General features: G+C 33.3%; 1 protein-coding gene across 3 annotated transcripts; it reads left to right on the top strand.

Annotated features, from left to right (window-relative positions):
- LOC108326768 (F-box protein SKIP24) lies at positions 1-8,034 on the top strand. 3 transcript variants are annotated; one of them, XR_008247008.1, is made up of 6 exons: positions 1-259; positions 392-607; positions 1,243-1,405; positions 1,473-1,611; positions 2,504-2,577; positions 7,705-8,034. XR_008247008.1 is itself a non-coding variant. In XM_052873076.1 (5 exons), the coding sequence occupies exons 1-5, from the start codon at positions 42-44 to the stop codon at positions 2,506-2,508; spliced, it is 741 nt and encodes a 246-aa protein (XP_052729036.1). In that variant the 5' UTR covers positions 1-41; the 3' UTR covers positions 2,509-2,578. The 3 variants fall into 3 exon arrangements, 2 of the variants coding, with proteins under 2 accessions (XP_052729036.1, XP_017415811.2); XM_052873076.1 differs by lacking the exon at positions 7,705-8,034 and having other exon boundaries at positions 2,504-2,578; XM_017560322.2 differs by lacking the exon at positions 2,504-2,577 and having other exon boundaries at positions 2-259.
- The last annotated feature ends 9,535 nt before the right edge of the window (positions 8,035-17,569 follow it).

Raw genomic sequence — 17,569 nt, 5'->3', positions numbered from 1 at the left:
CTGCAATTATAGCTTTTGAACATTTTGTTGGAATTCGGAGAATGTCCTTTCTCCCAGAAGAACTATGGCAGCGAATTCTAGAAATTGGAATCGAAAGCAGGGGTCTCAGCTGCCAGGATCTCTGCTGCGTCTCCATCTCATGCCGCCGCCTGCACCGCCTCTCCTCCGAGGATCTTCTTTGGAACCGCCTTCTCTCCGCCGACTATCCCCAAACCCATCCTTCTTCTTCCACTTCTTCTAAATCTCTATATAAATTAAGGTGCGAATTCTGTTCTGTGTTTTCAACACTTCTTAGCTCGCCCTCTTGCTTTTTGTGTGATTTTCTTGTCTGGGTATTTTTAAAGCTCAAATTTTTATTACTTATTTATGAAGTGAGTTTTTGGGTAGTTAGGTTTGAGAGGGACAACGAGTGGAGAATAGCTGCTCGTAGGAGGGCTGTGTTGAGAAAGGAGAGGAGAATAGCTGCTCATAGGAGGGCTGTGTTGAGAAAGGAGAGCCAGATTGTGGAACATTCTAGAAAACTCAGAGAAATTCAGACACTTGTTGCTCAAGAAACCGCCACAGCCACACAAACTGCTCAAGACTTGTCCAATTTGCTTAGGGCCAGGTACTCTACCCACTTAATCTTTCGTCTCACACACACATATCAGAGCCTTTTTTCTTTTATTCATCTGTGTTTTAGTTGAATGCTAATGCCGATCCTATATGGACTCTGTTGTGGGGGCCAAAATTCTTGTTGCGGATTGTTTTTCAACATATTGGTTATGCTATCTTTTTGGTGTTATGTCTGAGTTTTATGTTCTTGTTTATATAACAGAACAGTAATGGGGTGAATTGATTTTTCATTTCCGGGGTAACTAGCTGCAGCTATTGACTAATGTAATTTTTATCCATTGGAAAGTCACCTAAATAAATTACAGTCACCCTTACCTGGCATAGTCGTGGCCTCATTGGAGGCCATAGTTGCTACATCATTGGAGACTCAATTGGAACCTGGATGGTGTTTTGTCTCATAGAGACTACAAATATGGCTTATATGAAGTTTGGATTGTTCTTACCTTACCAACTGATTTTACAAGATTGAGTTAGGCACCTAAACTCATATTCTAAGAGTATGAGCTATATTTTTTGCTCCATGGTGGGTTTGCTGTAGGCTTTATTGCATTTATTAGCTTAGCTAGCTTTGGTGTTGATGGGGGTTTTGTGAGTTTTTTTTTTTTTTTTTTTTTTTTTTTTTTGTAGACAAGCCTTTGTTCCTTTGAATGTGTGGCAACCGGAGGTTGTCCGAATTATGCAAAACCAAATGGTTGAGCAGAGTGCTGTGGCTGCTGAATGTCGGATACACGCTCTTGAGATGGAACTAAATCTTTGTAAGCAACAGATTGAAGGGTTGGAGCTGTTCTATGTAAGTGTTGATTTCCGTATCATATGTAAAGCTTCATCGGGTTGTTACTTACAGAAAATTGTTCCAGAAAGATGAAAAACGCAGGCTTGATACTGCAAAAGAAGAGTTGACGTCTATGAAGTATCACCCTATGGAGCAGCATAAGACCATAAGCCAAAGGGACAGTAAGCATGTCAAGCGGAAGAAGATGAAAATAGGCAATAGCTGTGAGTCTCTAATATGCTAATTCCTCCTAAAATATCTGTATACAAAATCAATTCTATTGCTTGCCCTAAGGATAATATTTCTTTTCCTGCTTTTTTGCTTGCTTGATTCACCTTTTCTACTCTGTTTACTTTTTAAATTCTTTCCTTATAGATTAAATGATTGTCATAGCAATTATGACCAATATCAATAATAATATTGGAATTTTTTTCCTTTCTGGTTTTTATCTTGTTGTTCAGTTTTCTTGCAAAACTAGTATTAAGATTGAGGCATGTTTTCTCCTGATTATGCAGTACGAAAAAGTGAAACAAAACAGGATAGATGAATATTTCTTTTGCAATTTTCTCCAGGGGAGGGACCAAACATTATGGTTCATATTTGTTGCTGTGATTCTGACCAACTGTTTATTGCAAAATTATTTGCTCCCTGTGAAGAAGATTGTAATGAACTTGGATAACAAATGGAATAATAAGTAATTGATGAGAATAGAACACTTTGTATCGTAATATGGAATATGAAAGTTTTCATATAATTGGAAAAATGATAGAGGAATAAACTGTCCATCAATACAAGTAGTGGAAATGCAAAAATAACAGAATTGGCAGAAGAATATCCCAAAAGGGCCAAGAGAGAGAAAGAGACAATTTATATCTTGCACACCCTTCTCCTGTAGCAATACCCCCCCTTTTTTTATAATCACGTAGTGCTCCACACGAAATTCTTCAATGCTGAATTGGCTATTCTTTTCTTGCCACTTTTGCGGTTGCTCTGGTTTTCCTCCCTGCCACTTTTGCAATTGCTCTTGTTTTCCTCCTCTTTGGCATGTGTCCATTGGGTCCCACATCCCCCACTTGCTCACTACCCTCACCATTCATAACATTTCTTTCCCCGTAGGTTGAAGTTACGTACGCAGATTTTCTCAAGTAGCTTTGGAGATATCTAACCCTTCCATTGGATCAGTACTTAAGGTATATGTTGATTCGCTCGTAAGATGACTCTGGATTGTAACGCCTTGAGCAATTGAATGACAAGGCCACATTCATTTGTGAGGAAAGGCAAGGGTAGATATGGTTGTTGATTTCCTCCTTTGAACTCTTTCAATAAAGACATGGAAAATCGGGTGGATCTTTTCTGTAAGTGGCAATGATAATTTGTAAGCAACATGTCCAATTTGTTGCATTACTGGGAAAGGACCAAAATAACAAAGGCCAAGCTTTTAGTTTTTGTGAAGAGCAACTAAATGTTGCTGATACTGTTGGAGTTTCACAAGCACAAGGTCTTCCACTTGGAACTCCACCATGAACTCGTTTATGATCTACATATTTCTTCATTAGATTTTGTGCTTTTGTCAAATTCTTTTGTGGCATCCTTCACATATTAGGAAGATTAGGAGGGTCTCTCTCATAAACTGATTTGAAGGGTGTCATGCCAATGCTAGTTTGGAAGGAAGTATTATACCAGTATTACACAATCTGAAACTATTGGCTTTTGTATCCCATGCAACTTTACAATGGATCATGAACACTTTAGCTACTTGCTTGCTTGAATAATTTGCCTTAAGCATGCAAAAATGTGCATACTTAGAGAGGCGATCAATGACAAACATAATCATGGAGAAGCCATAAGATGGGGAAGGCCAACAGTAAAATTCATGGCCAAGTCTTCCCAAATCTAGTGAGGGATAGGGAGGGGTTGTAAGAGTCCACGGGCAATGTAGTGGAGGATTTGGCTTGTTGGCATATCAAACATTGTTGGACATAAGCTTTAATATCATGGTGCATACCTTACCAGTAAAACTGAGAAGAAATCCGTGCCAAGGTGCGCAATACCCGAGTGGCCACCTATGGGATTGTTGTGGAACTCTTGCAAGATAGTTTTAATCAAGGGATGCTAGTATGGTACCCCAAGTCTGTGCAGAACAACAATTGATTATGAATGGAATAATGAGGACTTGAGGGTGCTAGCGTTACAAAGTCTTATAATATCACAGAGTTTTGAATCAGAAGCAACTGCATCACGCAGGTTTGTGATGAGATCCCACTTAAGCTGAGAAAAAGCCTTGAAATAGGATCTTGACAAGGCATCTGCAACTAGGTTCTCCGTGCTAGGCTTATACTCGATGGTAAAATCATACGTTAATAACTTGTGTAGCCAAGCTTGTTGTTCTGGAGTATGAATGGCTTGTTCCATGATACATTTTAAGCTTTTTTGATTGGTGCGTATGACGAACTTATGTCCAAGTAGTGTCGAAATTTCGCTATAGCCTTGGTGATTGCATGGAATTCTCATGTATAGGCAGATTGCTTCTGCATTTGTGGTGACAATTTTTGGAGAAGAAGGCAATTGGGTGTTGGGATTGACTAAGAACGACACCGATGCCTGTCCCTGATGCATTAGTTTCCAATATGAATGGATTGGAGAAGTTAAAGAATGCCAAAACAAGAGCCTTGGTGACGACTGTCTTGAGGTTATCAAAAGCAAGATTGGCTTGAGAATCCCAATGGAAATTAAACTTTTTCAGCAAATTGGTTTAGGGAACAACTATGGAAGCATAGCCCTTTATTAATTGACAATAGTACCCAATCAATTTCAAAAATCCATGTAATTGCTTCACTGATGTTGGGATTTGCCAATCCAAAATTGTCTTCACCTTATTGTGGTCCATCGAGACATCCTTACTTGAGACAATTTGACCAAGGTATTCCACCTTATGTATACTAAAATGACACTTGACAATTTGGCAAATAGATGGTGTTATTGTAAAATTCGAAGTATAGCTTCCAAGTGGTGTAAATGAAGTGGCCAAGATGCACTATAGATCAATATATCATCAAAAAGTACTAACATCGATTTTCTCAACAAACTTTGGAAAACAAAATTCATTAAGCTTTGGAAGGTAGCAGGGGCATTGGTGAGCCCAAAGGGCATAACAAGCCATTCGTAATGGCCTTGATGAGTTCGAAAAGCTGTTTTGAATCTATCCTTTGGTGCCACCAAAATTTGATAATAGCTTGAGCGAAGATCAAGCTTGGAGAAATATTGAGCACCCCAAGTTCATCCAATAATTCATCGTTAGGGATGGGAAAGCTATCCTTAACGGTGACCATGTTTAGAGCCCTGTAATCGGTACAAAACTGCCATGTGCCATCTTTTTTCTTGACTAAGAGTATTGATGAAGATAATGGGCTATTGGTAGGAGAAATAATGCCTTCATTAACATCTCAACAACCATGTGCTCAATCTGCACCTTATGGCCATGTGGATACCGGTAAGGTCGAACTTTCACAGGATTAGTACCTGACAACAAGGGAATCTAGTGATTATGAGACCTATCCGGTGATAAGCCAAAAGGTTTGTCAAAAATAGATTTGTAATTATATAGAAGTGCTAAATCTGGGTGTAAGTCAGCCGGGAAGTTAACCCCTTGATCCTGTGGCATCTCGAGAACTTGAAGTTGTAATGTATAGCATTTAGCAAGAACATGTGTGTGAAACATTCTCTATATGTGATGGAATTGCGTTGGGGTTGGAATCGTAGAGTTATCACCATGGAGAATAATAAAATCACCATTCAAGTAAAATTTCAGAGTCAAAACACTATAATCTAAAATATGGGACCTAATGTCGCCCGCTAGGATGCGCCTAAAACCAAATCTGTGCCAAAAACCGGTAATAAATACACTGGAAGAGTAAGTGTACAGCCCTGTACTGCCACCTTGAGTTCTCAAATCAGTCCTTCAACGTCAACGAGTTTCCATTGCCCACCATAACTGGAAAACTAGAAATGGGTTCAATAAGTAATTTCAAGTAATTTGCAAGACGTGGTTGTAGAAAATTATCAGAATTGCCATCGTCTAACAAAATCTGAATAGAAAAACCTTGAATAGAGCCCTGGAATTGCATTGTACCCACTGCGTGAAAGCCTTTAAAGGTGTTGAAGGAGAGATGATGGTCGAAAAGAGGGTTAGTGTTGGTATTAGTAAGTTGTGGGTACGGGTTGGTTTATCCGGAGGTCCCTCGGCCTTCTCATATTAGAGCAATAGGTATTGTTTATTAGGACATCTATGGGTTGGGGTGAAATTGTCATCGCAAGTTTAATACAACCTTTTCTCTACGACTTTGCATTCCAACCGGGGTGATGTTTTTGACAGTGGATGGTTTGAAAGGTTGGCTAAATGGTTTCATGTTTGGTGGGGTTAATAGGGGTGGTAAGGCATTTGGTTTCAATTGTTGGCTTGAGGTTTGTTTTGTGTTGAAGGGTTTGGGGTAGCTAGATGAAAAGTAAGGTTTCGGGTGAGGAGTGTATTTTTTTTCAAAAAGTTTGGCTAAAGACACAACTTTAAGTACAAAATTAGGTGACTGAGCCAACACATCTCTTCTAATTTCAAGTTTGAGGCCACTCAAGAAACAATCTAATATGGCGTCAACTGGAAGTCTTGTAACACAATTAGCCAAAGTAGTGAACTCTACATAATAATCATTGACAGCCCAATTGTGATAGTTTAAATAGAGCTGAGCGTGGACATGCATAAGGAGAAGGACCAAATTCGAGTTTTAATGCCTTAGTAAAAGCTTCCCAGGAAAGGGTTGTTGTTTTGCGTCACCTAAAACCAAGGTACAACATCCTTCTCCAAATGAATCACAACAATAGTGAAGCTTGGAGCTTGGGTGGAGTAATACTCAAAAAAGTGTTCAGCCTTAAAAATCCAATGCAGCACATTTGTACCGTCAAATTTAGGAAAATGTCAAATTTAGGAAAATCAAGCTTAATATTCCTTACCTGAAATGGTGGATTGCTTTTGGAGTTTGAACCACCAGGGTTATTCTGTGGGAAACGTCAAGGATTTTCTTTACGTTGGCCTCAAATTAAGGCGTGTGTTTTCGGCCATGGTGGCGAGGAAAGAACCAAAATGTAATGAACTTTGATAACAAATGAAATAATAAGGAATTGGTGGGAGTATAATACTCTAAGTCGTAATATGGAATATGAAACTTTTCATATAATTGAAAAAATGATAGAGTAATAAACTGAAAATCTGTACAAGTAGTGGAAATGCAAAAATACCAGAATTGGCAAAAGAATATCCCAAAAGGGCCAAGAGAGAGAAGGAGACAATTCATATCCTGCACACCCTTCTCCTGTAGCAATGCCCCTTTTTTTATAATCACGTAATCATTCAGTGCGGAAATGGCTCTTTTCCAGTCACTTTTGCAGTTGCTGTTGTTTTCCTCCCTCTTTGCCATGTGACCATTAGGTCCCACGTCCCCCACATGCTCACTACCCACACCATTCGTAACAAAGATTTGCAAATTTGTGTTAGTAATGTTCTTGGCTTGCATAAGTTCTCACATATTATGACTTTTGTATCTTGTACTTGTAAAAGATGTGATTTCTCAATGTGGTAGTAGCAAATCCAGGACCTTGGACCATTGGGGACAATATATTTTAAAAAATAAATGTAGTAGTATTGACTATTATAATCATCGTCATCATCATGGAATGGATAAATTGACACGGAATGGAATGTCTAGGTAAATAAAGTGAAAAGTACTCAGTTAAAAATGGAACCGAATGAATGAACGAAACTTGATAGCAAAAGAAAATTTGACGTCAGAATGGAAATTGGGGATGGGGGTTTTAAATATATAAAAAATGAGGGGCTAAAGTATAAAATTTCAGTTATATACAGAGTGAATGCACCCCATCAATTTAACATAGGTCCTCGACTGATTGTGACTCTGAGGCTTAGGTGTCACAATAAATTTCAGATACAGATCAGCAAAGGGGAATGTTTTATATCTATAATATAAATCTGATGCTGGTGTAACAATTTATACTTTCTATACTTTCCATACTGACGCATATCTACAGAATTTGCTTTTGGTAAAAACACAGGCATTGTTTGATCCATGTACCTGATCACAAATGATGAGAAAAAGCTTTGGTTAATCTTTATTCATTGACAATTATAGATTCTTATGTAACTAGTTGTTAACCAAACATTGGTTTCTTGTTTGTGTGCTTTCTACATTGGAACATGAAGAACTTGCACTGTCTATCTTTCATTTTGTGCTAATAATTATATTTTTGGGCAGGAAAACATTGCATCGGTTGAGGTGTTGATGAAATTTGCTCATCCTTCTTCCATTGAAACTTGGAAATTGTTCCGTCCATGAAGACTGACTGTGCAAATTCTGTGATTACTGTACGGAGAATGTATTAGCAATACGTAGTGAAAGCCTGAGGGTATCAAAGTTAAATCATTATGTGTAACTTGAGTTCAGATGACCCCTTGTTCATTCGATTGTAGCCTTTTGACTTGTGGAAACCTTTTAAGTTTGAGGAAAGCTTGATCAAAGGATGGAGTGTATCATATGCAGATCAATAAGTACTATTAATGAAGTATCTAAATTTAAAAAATAAAATTATAAGGGCTTCACGTGTGGTACCATTATTCTTTAGTTAGATGAATTACCCAATTACAGCCATTTGTGAATGTTTTAGTTATTTTCTTCTGGTTTTTGAGTTATATCATTTCTGTTCAGTTGATGCATGCTCCTTGAAGCCAAAATTCCTTAAAAGAAAACGTTACTGTTATGGGTAGGCTTAGAAAACAGTGGTATAAATAATTGGAAACTGGGTTGTGTGGTGGTAATTTGGCAAACATTTTACCGACCTATTTGGTGAATTTGGATTTTCTGTTAGGTTTTTTGTGTTAATTTTCTGTTATGTCTTCAAAATACATTGATGGATTTTGATGTTTCAAAATATATTAATATTTTTTTAAAGTATCAACATTTTTGAAAGTTGGTACTTATTATGAAAAAAAAATTTAAACTAAAACTAGTAGAAATATCATTAAATCATATATAAAAGTTAGTACTTATTATAAAAGTGTTTACTTCAATCTCAAAGTTAGCACAATGATTGTCTTCATAATAAATCTGAGAAACCGTAGTGTTTATATTATAACAACTTTTAATTAGAAACCCAAGAAATAATTTGAGGAAATTAAAATTTTGATGAATTAAGATAAATCTAACAACAATTCATATAAATTTTTATTGACAATACAGTAGTCATAAGCTCCGCATAAAAGGATTTATTAATTCTAAGGTAAGAAAACAAATGTTAATGAGAATTCGTTGAAAATATCTCCATAAGCAATATGATTAAGGCCTCTTTAACAAGTCCATCAGTGTTTCATTTTCATCAATATTAGGCATTTTCCAAAGGATTCGGAAAAATCTACTTGCTTTAAATTTTTTTTTATCATAGAATTTTAAAATAGTAAAGTTAATAATATCATTATTCATATTTTTCCAAAAAGAATTACATGACATCTAAATGCACCATTGAATTGTGTGTATGGCCAAATCCAAGTTTAGACTTTGCTAAACATGCCATGATTTCGTAGCTTATGTTATTTCTTGCATAAAGAACACATGTAACACATTAATTCCTATAAATCGAATCTTCTTATCTGAGAGAATTTTATTACGTAAAATTTTTCAATGAACAAGAGTCTTGGAAAGGAGAACGAAATTCTCCTAAATCAAACTTCACTTAGAAAAAATAGGAGAAATGTAAAAGAAACTTTTAGTCACTTTCTCACTAAGATTACCATAATTATTCAAGGTCTAGTTAGGAAGGTCATAAGAACCACATTTTGAATATTGTTAAAACCCAAAATGGTTACCAAAGAGAATGAAAGAGATAAAAGAATTAACTTTAGAAGTAAGACAACCCTTCTTATTACTAGAAATCCTCGTTAACTCAGAAATTTAGAATTAAAGCACCAACAATCATTTCAAAAGTTAATTTGCTCACCATTTCCAACAATATAAAGAGTATTTTTAAAAATAATATCATACTATCAAGCAATACCAAGTCATACTAAAGAAGATTATAAAGAACAAATGTATTATATTTGGTCTTTAGAATCTAGATCGCATTAGTCCAACTAAAAAACATGAGTATAAAAAAAATCTCAAGCTAGACAAAGTAAATAAGTTTTATTTTCTTTGAAAATATTCATAACGTGTAAGTCATCATCATGTTTGTTAGAGTATAATTCATAGTATTAACTAGTTGAGTTCTTTCTGTCATTTTTAGAAGATTTCCTTTTTAAGAAGCAAGCTTAATATGAATGATATCATAAACGGTTGTAAATAAGTTTAATATTGACCGATAGATTTTCTTCATGCACTGTTTAGGATAGTATATTAATGACTTCAAAAAATTCTTAATATGTATAATTTTGGCAAAATCATTTTAGTAAAGGAGGAGATATCTCAATTGCTAAATGAAATAAATTTAGCCTTAGACAATGATGCCCTTGAAAACTGTAAGATGCAAAACATTACATTTTCACCAGTAATGTAAAATATGGTGTACGCATTAAACATCTAACTTTTTGGAGGCTATATGGTATTTCAACTTTGATTTTTTTTGAATGTTAAGAGAATAAACGCTTCATATCTAGATGCATGTATTTATTGGTGTGAGGAGTTATCTCTTCAAAGTTTACTAAACAAACTATTGTATTTTCTTCAACCATAGCCACCAAGTTTATTACTTGTTTTGAAGCATCTAACATTGGGATATGATTGTGAAAGTTTGTCATAAGTTTGCATGTGGTAAACGATATTGAAAGATCATTGAAACTCTATTGTGAATTTATGATAATCAATTGAGTTATTTGCTTCAACAATAATAAGAGTATAACCATGTCAAAATCAATGACATTAAATGTCTAGTTAAGAAAAAGTTTCATAATATAAAGTATTTCATATAATATATAAGAACTAATTTCATGCTAGTTGACTCCATTACTAAAGGTTTAATAGTTAAAGTTTTTCATGAGGATACTACTCATACAAGTGTAATTTCTTTTAACTCCTTAGTTTAGTGGAAGTCCATGTTATTTGTCTTTTTTTTTTTATTTGGATTATTTGTGTGCTTTTTAGAATCGAAGTTGATGTTTATAATTTTATTCTAAATTTAATTTAGTGCAACATGTATTGTGTCTCGATTCATATCTACATAGAATGAAGATTGAATTAGTTAGAATGTTTAGCATCACATTATATGTAATTTTGATATCATTTTGTGAAGTATGAGTGAGAATGGTGATCATAGTCATAATCATGGTTGATAGTGATGAGTTCAATGATTCATGATTGTTTTATAATATTAGATGGTTTAATGAGAATCTAAAACTAAATAACACATATTTGCACACCAGTTTATTTTATATACATGTTGTTGATTAATATAATAGCTAAATTGAAAATTACTGAAAGTTTTATAGTCCTAATAATAGACTAATGTAAACTACGTATTTTACTAACATTATAGTACTTTTTTTTATCAATATAAGTTGTCTTATATAGTGAATTTGGTAAGGAGAAACTAGGGGTGTTCATAGATTAGATTTTTCAAAATTTAGTCACATACAATGTAAATCCAATAAATATATTGGATTTAAATTCTAAATTCAATTTAACTAATCATATTGATTATATTTGTCTAATCCAATTTAAATTGAATTAAATCTAGATTAAATTCACTTGTTAATTACATTAAATGTGGGGTCATCCTAATCAAATCGATATGGGATCAACCTAACTCAACTTGTCATTAATCTCGATCAGATGTAGGTCCAATGTATCAACAAAATCCAACTTGGATTGGACCGAACTGGCCTAATCCGTCATGACCTTTCCTAAGCCTTACTCAACTTGGATTTGCCAAACTTGTCTCAATCTACATTTTTCTTAAACGAGGCGCAGGCTAACTTGGTTCATTTTCTACTTAGGCCAATTTAGCTTTACTTGGACCTAGCTCGATTCACCTCATTATGAACCTGACTAAACTAAGTTTTTATTGGACTAGACCCAATGTGGTCTTGATTAAGCCCAATTCTACTTTCTTATATCTAGTCCGACCAAACATTTCGTGACTTGAAATGAAGTAGAGGTACCTTGATATATGATTTTTAAAATTCAAAATAATACCCAACAAATTCAATTAAATGGATTAAACTTAAAGTCCCACAATATGAATTTGGATTTGAGATAAATCCATTTAAATAGACTTAGAGTAATATAAATTTGAATAATTATGAATTAGATTTGAAAATTTGGATTAGGAAAAATAAAGTAGGCTTAAAAACAAAATTATTTTGTTTTAGTGATAAATAATAGGTTTGATTTTTTTTCAAATAAATAACCATAATATAGTAAAAAGAACTCACGTAATATAAAATCATTGTGAGGACTTAGAAAATAATTAGGAATAGTAGCAAGTTATAAAAATAACGCTAAATTATTTTATTATTTAAAAGTCAAATCATAAACAAAATTTTTTATTAACTAAATTTTATTTTATAAGAACCACTATCTTCATAAAAATCTTTGTATGCCTTTTCTCTAGTCCTTTAAACTTCATCCTTCATATGTTTAAAGATGAAAGTACGCCATAGGGCTCCTGGCCTTGAGGTTTACAATCGTATCTAATAAGAATCTTGAACAGATTAAGTTCATCTTTTGCTCTACCTTTGAGTTTTGCTAGTAAATTTGTTGCATATGGGTACGAAGGAGTTTGAATATGATGTTAAAGGGCTCAAAGTGAATCTTTGTTCGGTTAGAATGGTAAGGGTGTGCTCTGATCGTTGACCAGATTTTCTATAAACAGGTAGAGCAACCTATGTGAGATAGAGTTTGTGTGAAACACTTTTTGAGTTTAGGAGTGTGTAACTAGGTAAGGGAAGCTAGTAAATTATAATAAATCTAATTGAATTTGATTAGTTGTGACAAAGCATGGTTTGATTGATATGATAAGTATGTAATTCTCATTTCGATGTGAAGAGATTAATTGTATTGTCTAATTTGGTAGTTGGCTTTTTAAAATGTTTAGTTAAAGTATTTGAATTTTAAGTTGATGTGTTGGAAAGTATATAGATATTTTTGAAATGTGAATGTTGGGACTTGAGTTATAATGCTATCAAATCGGTTGATTAACACTATTTGAGAATGCTTAAACAAAATTATACCTATTAAATGCTTGAGAAGAATAGAAATAACTCATATGCAAATGAACCCAATCTAATATGCATTATTAAACTACGATATTTTGATATGATTGGTGATTTGAGATAGTGATTAAGTTGGTTTGAATTGAAAAAGTTGTTTGTGGAACTAATTTAATTTTGTTAGGATTATTCAATTTGATTTATCTGGGGATTTTTTTTAACCAAACAAGGTGTTTTAAAGTAAGAAAAAGCTAGAATTTCCTAGATATGCAAGTTGGATAACCTGTTTTAGTCAAATCAAAAGTTAAGAATACTGATACAACGTTAGGAACCACTCTTAAAACTCAAGTCAATAAGCTTCAAAGGTCCAAAGTGTTGGGTGCCTTTTTCAAAGTGTTGAATGTCCTTTTTAAAGGTTTAATGGTCTAGGGTGTCAAGTGTTACCTTGTACTGTTGGATGCTCACTTACTATTGAGCTACAATATCCAACTTACATAGAGAAAGATATCTAATTATGAGAGTCGAGAGAGGTTCCTATACCGAGATTTGGTGTGAAAGGGAACCATTCTAGTGAGCTATAGGACTTAACCCTATCATAACGATGGGAGCATATGTCCTATATTAAGGGTGGAGTATACCCTAGGTGGTAATTACCAAAATCTATTGAGTGTTCACATGACAGGTACAAAATCTCCGTGTCTGCTCAATTCATGTATCTTCCGAAAATAGAGTCAAATGTCTAAGTCTTTGAGAGTTTGTGAGTTGTGATTTCATATATATGTACGTGAGGACATGTTTTGTGTAGACATTTGATTGTTTTTGTTCTATGTGATTGGCTAGTTAAGATGATAATAAAATTTTAATGTGTATGGTATCTTATAATTATACTAAGCGATCATATTATCTGTTATATTGTAGTTTGTCTATCTTCAATAATCATATATTACACATGAATATAACATAATACATGTGAGTAAGTATGTGAAACAATAAAACTGTTGATGGTCTTTCTAAAAATAATATTATTATTTTAGGTATATATTTTTTATATTATATAAATCTTCTTAGTTGGTGAAATATTAATTATTTTTAAAATATTTAATTTTAATTTTCTTATGAAAGATTTGTAAATATATTTTATATATTATAATAATATAGATGAATAAAATACTTAGGGTTTTACAATCATGATCATGTTAAATGTAGAATAGAATAATCTTTTCCATTTTTCATTTAATTCGCTAATAAGGCTTATTTTACATCTTGTAGGTGAAATAGGATAATCACGTAATAAAGTTTCGTATATACAATACATTTAATGGCGATTTGAACTTTAAATTACGTAATCCTTTCACATCAACAGTGAACGGTGCGACCTATTTGGACATAAATTTCTTTAGAAAAGTTTTAAGTTGAAACTTTGAAAGTGAGATCAGTTGCTTTCTAATTAATTAATGTTTTCTATGGACAGATCCAAAACGTGAGAAGTATATGTGATCAGTATCACTCTGCTCAGTTCTGTGCTTCTCTCTCTCTCTCTCTCTCTCTCTCTCTTTCATTTTATACACACTTTTTATTTATATAACTTTTCTTTAAATTACACGTTACCTTGGTCATTATTTTTTGATACTCAAATATTCATTGTTTGAAATTATTCACGTGAAAATTAAGAGTTGGATATTGTTTTTTCAAACCCATAAGATTTTATATATTTTACATTGATTATAAATAATGTTAACTTAAAATATATAGACAAAATTAATTATTATATTACAAGTTCGTTTTATAAGTAAGTTTCATCTAAACTCATTTTTAATATAATATTAAAGTTTATTAAACTTATTATCAATTTTTGTTAATGGACAAATAGTTAGTTCATGTATGATATATATATGTTTCATAAATCAATTTATAATGTGTAAATGGGATAATTTTTATCATAGAAGTCAAATTTGTAAGAGTAAATTAATTTTTAACCTACTTTTTTTTTAAATTAATTAGAGTTCAACTGATTAGTAATAGTATTTGTTCTTATAGAACTAAATGTATATTCTCTAAATAGTCCAAACGTTTTAAGTCTTTAACTTCAAGGGTGCTAATCCTTTTTAAGGTTATTTGTTCTCTCTAAGCTGGATAGGGATTATGTCTCCAGAAGACATTCCAACACTCAAGTCAACCAAATACCTTAGCGAACAATAAATACGATAATTAACGAATATAATTAACATACCTCATAAAATGCGTTATTTATACTACTGTTCATGGATCCTTACCTGGAAGTGTTTGGGCCACATGATTCAATTACCTATTAATCTTGAATTATCATAATTAATTGTTGAAGACTATGACTAGTAGGAGGTTGGCATGATGTCGTCCTAGTTGAATCTGGCATCTATAAGATGAACTTCGTAGTGATTGTCCTACACAAGATAAAGATACATATATAGCAAATCTACTTATCTTTAATGTTTTTATCTTTTTAGGATTCTTGTCTTTTGTTATCACTTTATTTTTGAGAGTCTTTTAGTATTTTACTTTTTTTGAGGTTTGTTTCTACATAAGTTTTATATTACTGTTTCCTAGGGAAAGATCATTCCCTGAATGTCTTTCATGTTACCTACTTCTGATATGATTTTGTGTTGGAAGTCTCACATCTACTAGAGATAAGGTCAATTCATAGTTTATAAGTGGGTGCAAACCTCACCCTACAAGCCGGTTTTGTGGGGTTGAGTTAGGCTTAAAGTCCACTTCTAACATGGAATCAGAGCCATGGTTAGAACCTATCCTAGCGATATTTGTTGTTTGTTGGACATATTGTTCCACCCGCTATTGGGCTGCTATTCGGACCATCCATTAAAAATGTCTAATCCCACGCTCGAGATGTATATACCTCGGCATGAGGGATGTGTGTTGGAAGTCCCACATTGATTAGAGATAAGGCCAATTCATAGTTTATAAGTGGGTGCAAACCTCACCTTACAAGCCGATTTTGTGGGGTTGAGTTAGACTTAAAGTTCACTTCTAACATTTTGATGTACAATCAAGTTTTGAACGTTGAACATTTAATGTCATTTAATGCTTACTCAAAATGACAAAATGTTTTTTGAATTTCTACCATTAAGTAGCATTTTGCAATTAAGTTCTTTTCTGAAGATACCAAGTGAGTGTGTGTGTGTGTGTATATATATATATATATATACACACACACATCATAAGATGAGGTACTTGTTAAGCATATGATACCGTTTAGTTAAGTAAACACTTATTTAGCTTTTGTCTCTTGTTAGACAGATAGCGTTTAACTTGCTTAAGTTTTTTTTCATATTTTAATTATTATGTCTTTTAATATGTTTTTTCAGAGACATTGTCTTGACTTGTTTTGTTTTCGAGAGAAGTTGAATACATATTCCAGGTATTATAAGCATTGATCGTTTAATGCAATATTGCTTAGATGCTTTAGGCATAACAGTGTTTAGACATGCGTTTGGGTGTTTTAGTCTAGATGTTTTCCTATTTCCTAAGACCTAAGCGTTTACCTAAGATTTTCTATGTTGTGTTTTGTGTTTCAGGTTCTAAGTTTTTTGTTTTCATTCTAAGTTATTTTTTGATTATTATCCTAAGTTGTTTTCTTGTTTTCCGAAGTCTTGAGTTGTTTGTCTTTGGTTTATGTCTTAAGTTTTCTTAGTATGATTTTTCATTGTTTAATTCTTTCTCCTAGATGATCATCTACAACTTTTGGATATGTTCTTTCTGGTTAGAGTTCTATCCTACTATTTTAGACCTTTTGTTTTCTACTCTATTTCCTGAATAGAGTTAAATTCATTTCCTTTTTTTGGCTCATGGCTTTGTGTTCTTTTATCCTAATCTATGGTTTTCTAATCTCGTATTTCTTTTATCTTAGAGTTGGTTTTCTAGGATGCTCTACCTCAGTGTTTTGATGATTTGTCTTCTATCTTAAGAGTTGTCTTGGGATTTTTCTATCCCAGTGGCTAACTGAAGGTTGGTTTCCTAGTTTAGGTTTGGGGTTTTCTAACTTAGTGTTTTTTATCCTAGTTCCTACTTGAAGTTTGGCTTCCTAATTCGGGTTTGGGGTTTTCTAACTTATTGTTGTTTGTTTTCTTAGCCTAGATGTTTTATCGTATTTGGTTTGCTAAGTGTTTTTCTAGTTTGGAGTTAGCTTTCGATACATAAAGACTTCTTCGTTAGTTTTCCATACACAAAGACTTCTTTGTTTCATGTTATTTAGTTAAACTTCAAAACCAAGGTTTTTATTAGATGAAGTTGTCTTATCCTGACAGATACAAGAAACCAATTGTGAGAGATAGGATAATCTTCGAGACTTAGGTCTACTCCACCCATCTCTTTGGTACACTGATCTTGAACAAGAACAAAATTATTAGCAAAAAGAAAGAGTGAGTTTTGGTGGAGTGAGCTTGCTTATGAAGTTAAAAGGATAGTCAGGAATATAAAGCACAATCTGCCAGGTTGGAGTATGATCGACTGGGTTGGAGCAGTGAATGAAGCAAAGTGGTCGTTAGAGGAAGCTAGTTTTAATCGCAATGATCACCGAAGGAAAATGATTATTGATGAAAGAGAAAAGGGTCATATAGTGGCCGCATGTACTGTTCACCGAGAATAAAAATAGAGAGAAATCAAATCTAAAACCTAAACTACTAATACCATATAGAATTGTATATGTTATGAATAAATTGTATGCCTAGACAATACGACATGTATTTATAAGATAATACATAATCAATTATATGTTAAAGACTTGCAAAGACTTTCGTGATGTTGATTGTTAGTAGTCGACCTTTAATGTTCCTTTTACTAGTCTTGATATCGATACTCAGTTTTTATTTGCAAAATAAAAAATTATATTTTTTAGTTACAAGTATAATTTTCTTTATCAAATTGTTAATTGT

This window comes from Vigna angularis, chromosome 2, assembly GCF_016808095.1.
Source record: "Vigna angularis cultivar LongXiaoDou No.4 chromosome 2, ASM1680809v1, whole genome shotgun sequence".
Taxonomy (NCBI): Eukaryota; Viridiplantae; Streptophyta; class Magnoliopsida; order Fabales; family Fabaceae; genus Vigna; species Vigna angularis.
This window is presented reverse-complemented; position numbering and strand designations above follow the sequence as displayed.